A 1,157-nucleotide genomic window follows, 5' to 3' on the forward strand; every position below is an offset into this window, starting at 1 on the left:
TAAAAAAAAATATAAACAATATTTATTGTTTAATAAATATATTAATAATTTAAATATATTCAAACATAAATATTTGATAATGAATAAATATAAATTCAAAAAAATGAAAAAGATAACAAACATACATTATATAATACCATATAGGAATAATTTAAATACTAAAAAAATTATATCAAATAAACTAATCAAATATAAAAAAAAAATCTATAAAGATAAAATTATTAATACAAATTTTTCTTATCATAATATATTAATGAAATCTTTATATATATTTAATTTATTCTTTTTTCTAACTTTTCTCTTATTATTAGATGTGTATATTTTAGATAATGCATTACTCTCTGGTCTTATTTATATACTATGTATTCTACTATTCTTTTTATCATCACTTTTTAGAAGTATTGTATATTTAATTAATATACCTTTAAATGCAAAAATTATACCACAACATTTTTTAGATACCTTTTCAATTCGTTTTGTGAAAATAGTAAATTATATGCAGCTCTACTTTTATGAGAATAATTATGATATATAAATAAAGAAAAATCAAAGAGGGAATAACACATAAATATATACATATATATATGTATGTATATATGTATGTGTGTTAAAATAATTACTATTTAATTAATTTATATATATAGCTAGCCAAATATTTTTTTTTTTTTTTTGTTTTTTTTTTTTTTTTATTTTTTTTGAAAACAACCTTACTTGTTCATATAAAAAAATTAGAAAATTAAATAAAATAATTAAAATGTATATAAAATATGATATGTGGGTTATATAATTAATTTTACTTATGAATATATATTAAATAAATTATATATATATAAATATATGTATATATATATATATATATATATATATATATATATATTTAAAATTATTAATATATTTATTAAACAATAAATATTGTTTATATTTTTTTTTAAAAGAAATAATATTTTTGTATATATATCCAAATTTTGAGCAGTAGAGATTGGTTTTGAATTTATCTGTAAGGAAGTGTATATTTTTTTTTTTTAATAATAATTCATGTATTTGATAGTATGAATAATAAAATATATCATTATTATGATAATATTTATTATTATTATGATAATATTTATTATTATTATGATAATATTTATTATTATTATGATAATATTTATTATTAT

General features: G+C 13.1%; 1 protein-coding gene across 1 annotated transcript in view; it reads left to right on the plus strand.

The window, feature by feature from the left end:
- PGSY75_1423400 (putative membrane protein) overlaps positions 1–535 on the plus strand; it is a gene marked incomplete at both ends in the record, with an annotated part of 4,345 nt that extends 3,810 nt beyond the window's left edge. The window contains one exon of the mRNA XM_018787934.1: positions 1–535. This exon is cut by the window's left edge and continues 3,266 nt beyond it. Coding sequence (XP_018639306.1) covers positions 1–535 — 535 coding nt within the window.
- Positions 536–1,157: the final 622 nt, after the last annotated feature.

This window comes from Plasmodium gaboni, chromosome 14 (assembly GCF_001602025.1).
Source record: "Plasmodium gaboni strain SY75 chromosome 14, whole genome shotgun sequence".
NCBI classification, from domain to species: Eukaryota; Apicomplexa; class Aconoidasida; order Haemosporida; family Plasmodiidae; genus Plasmodium; species Plasmodium gaboni.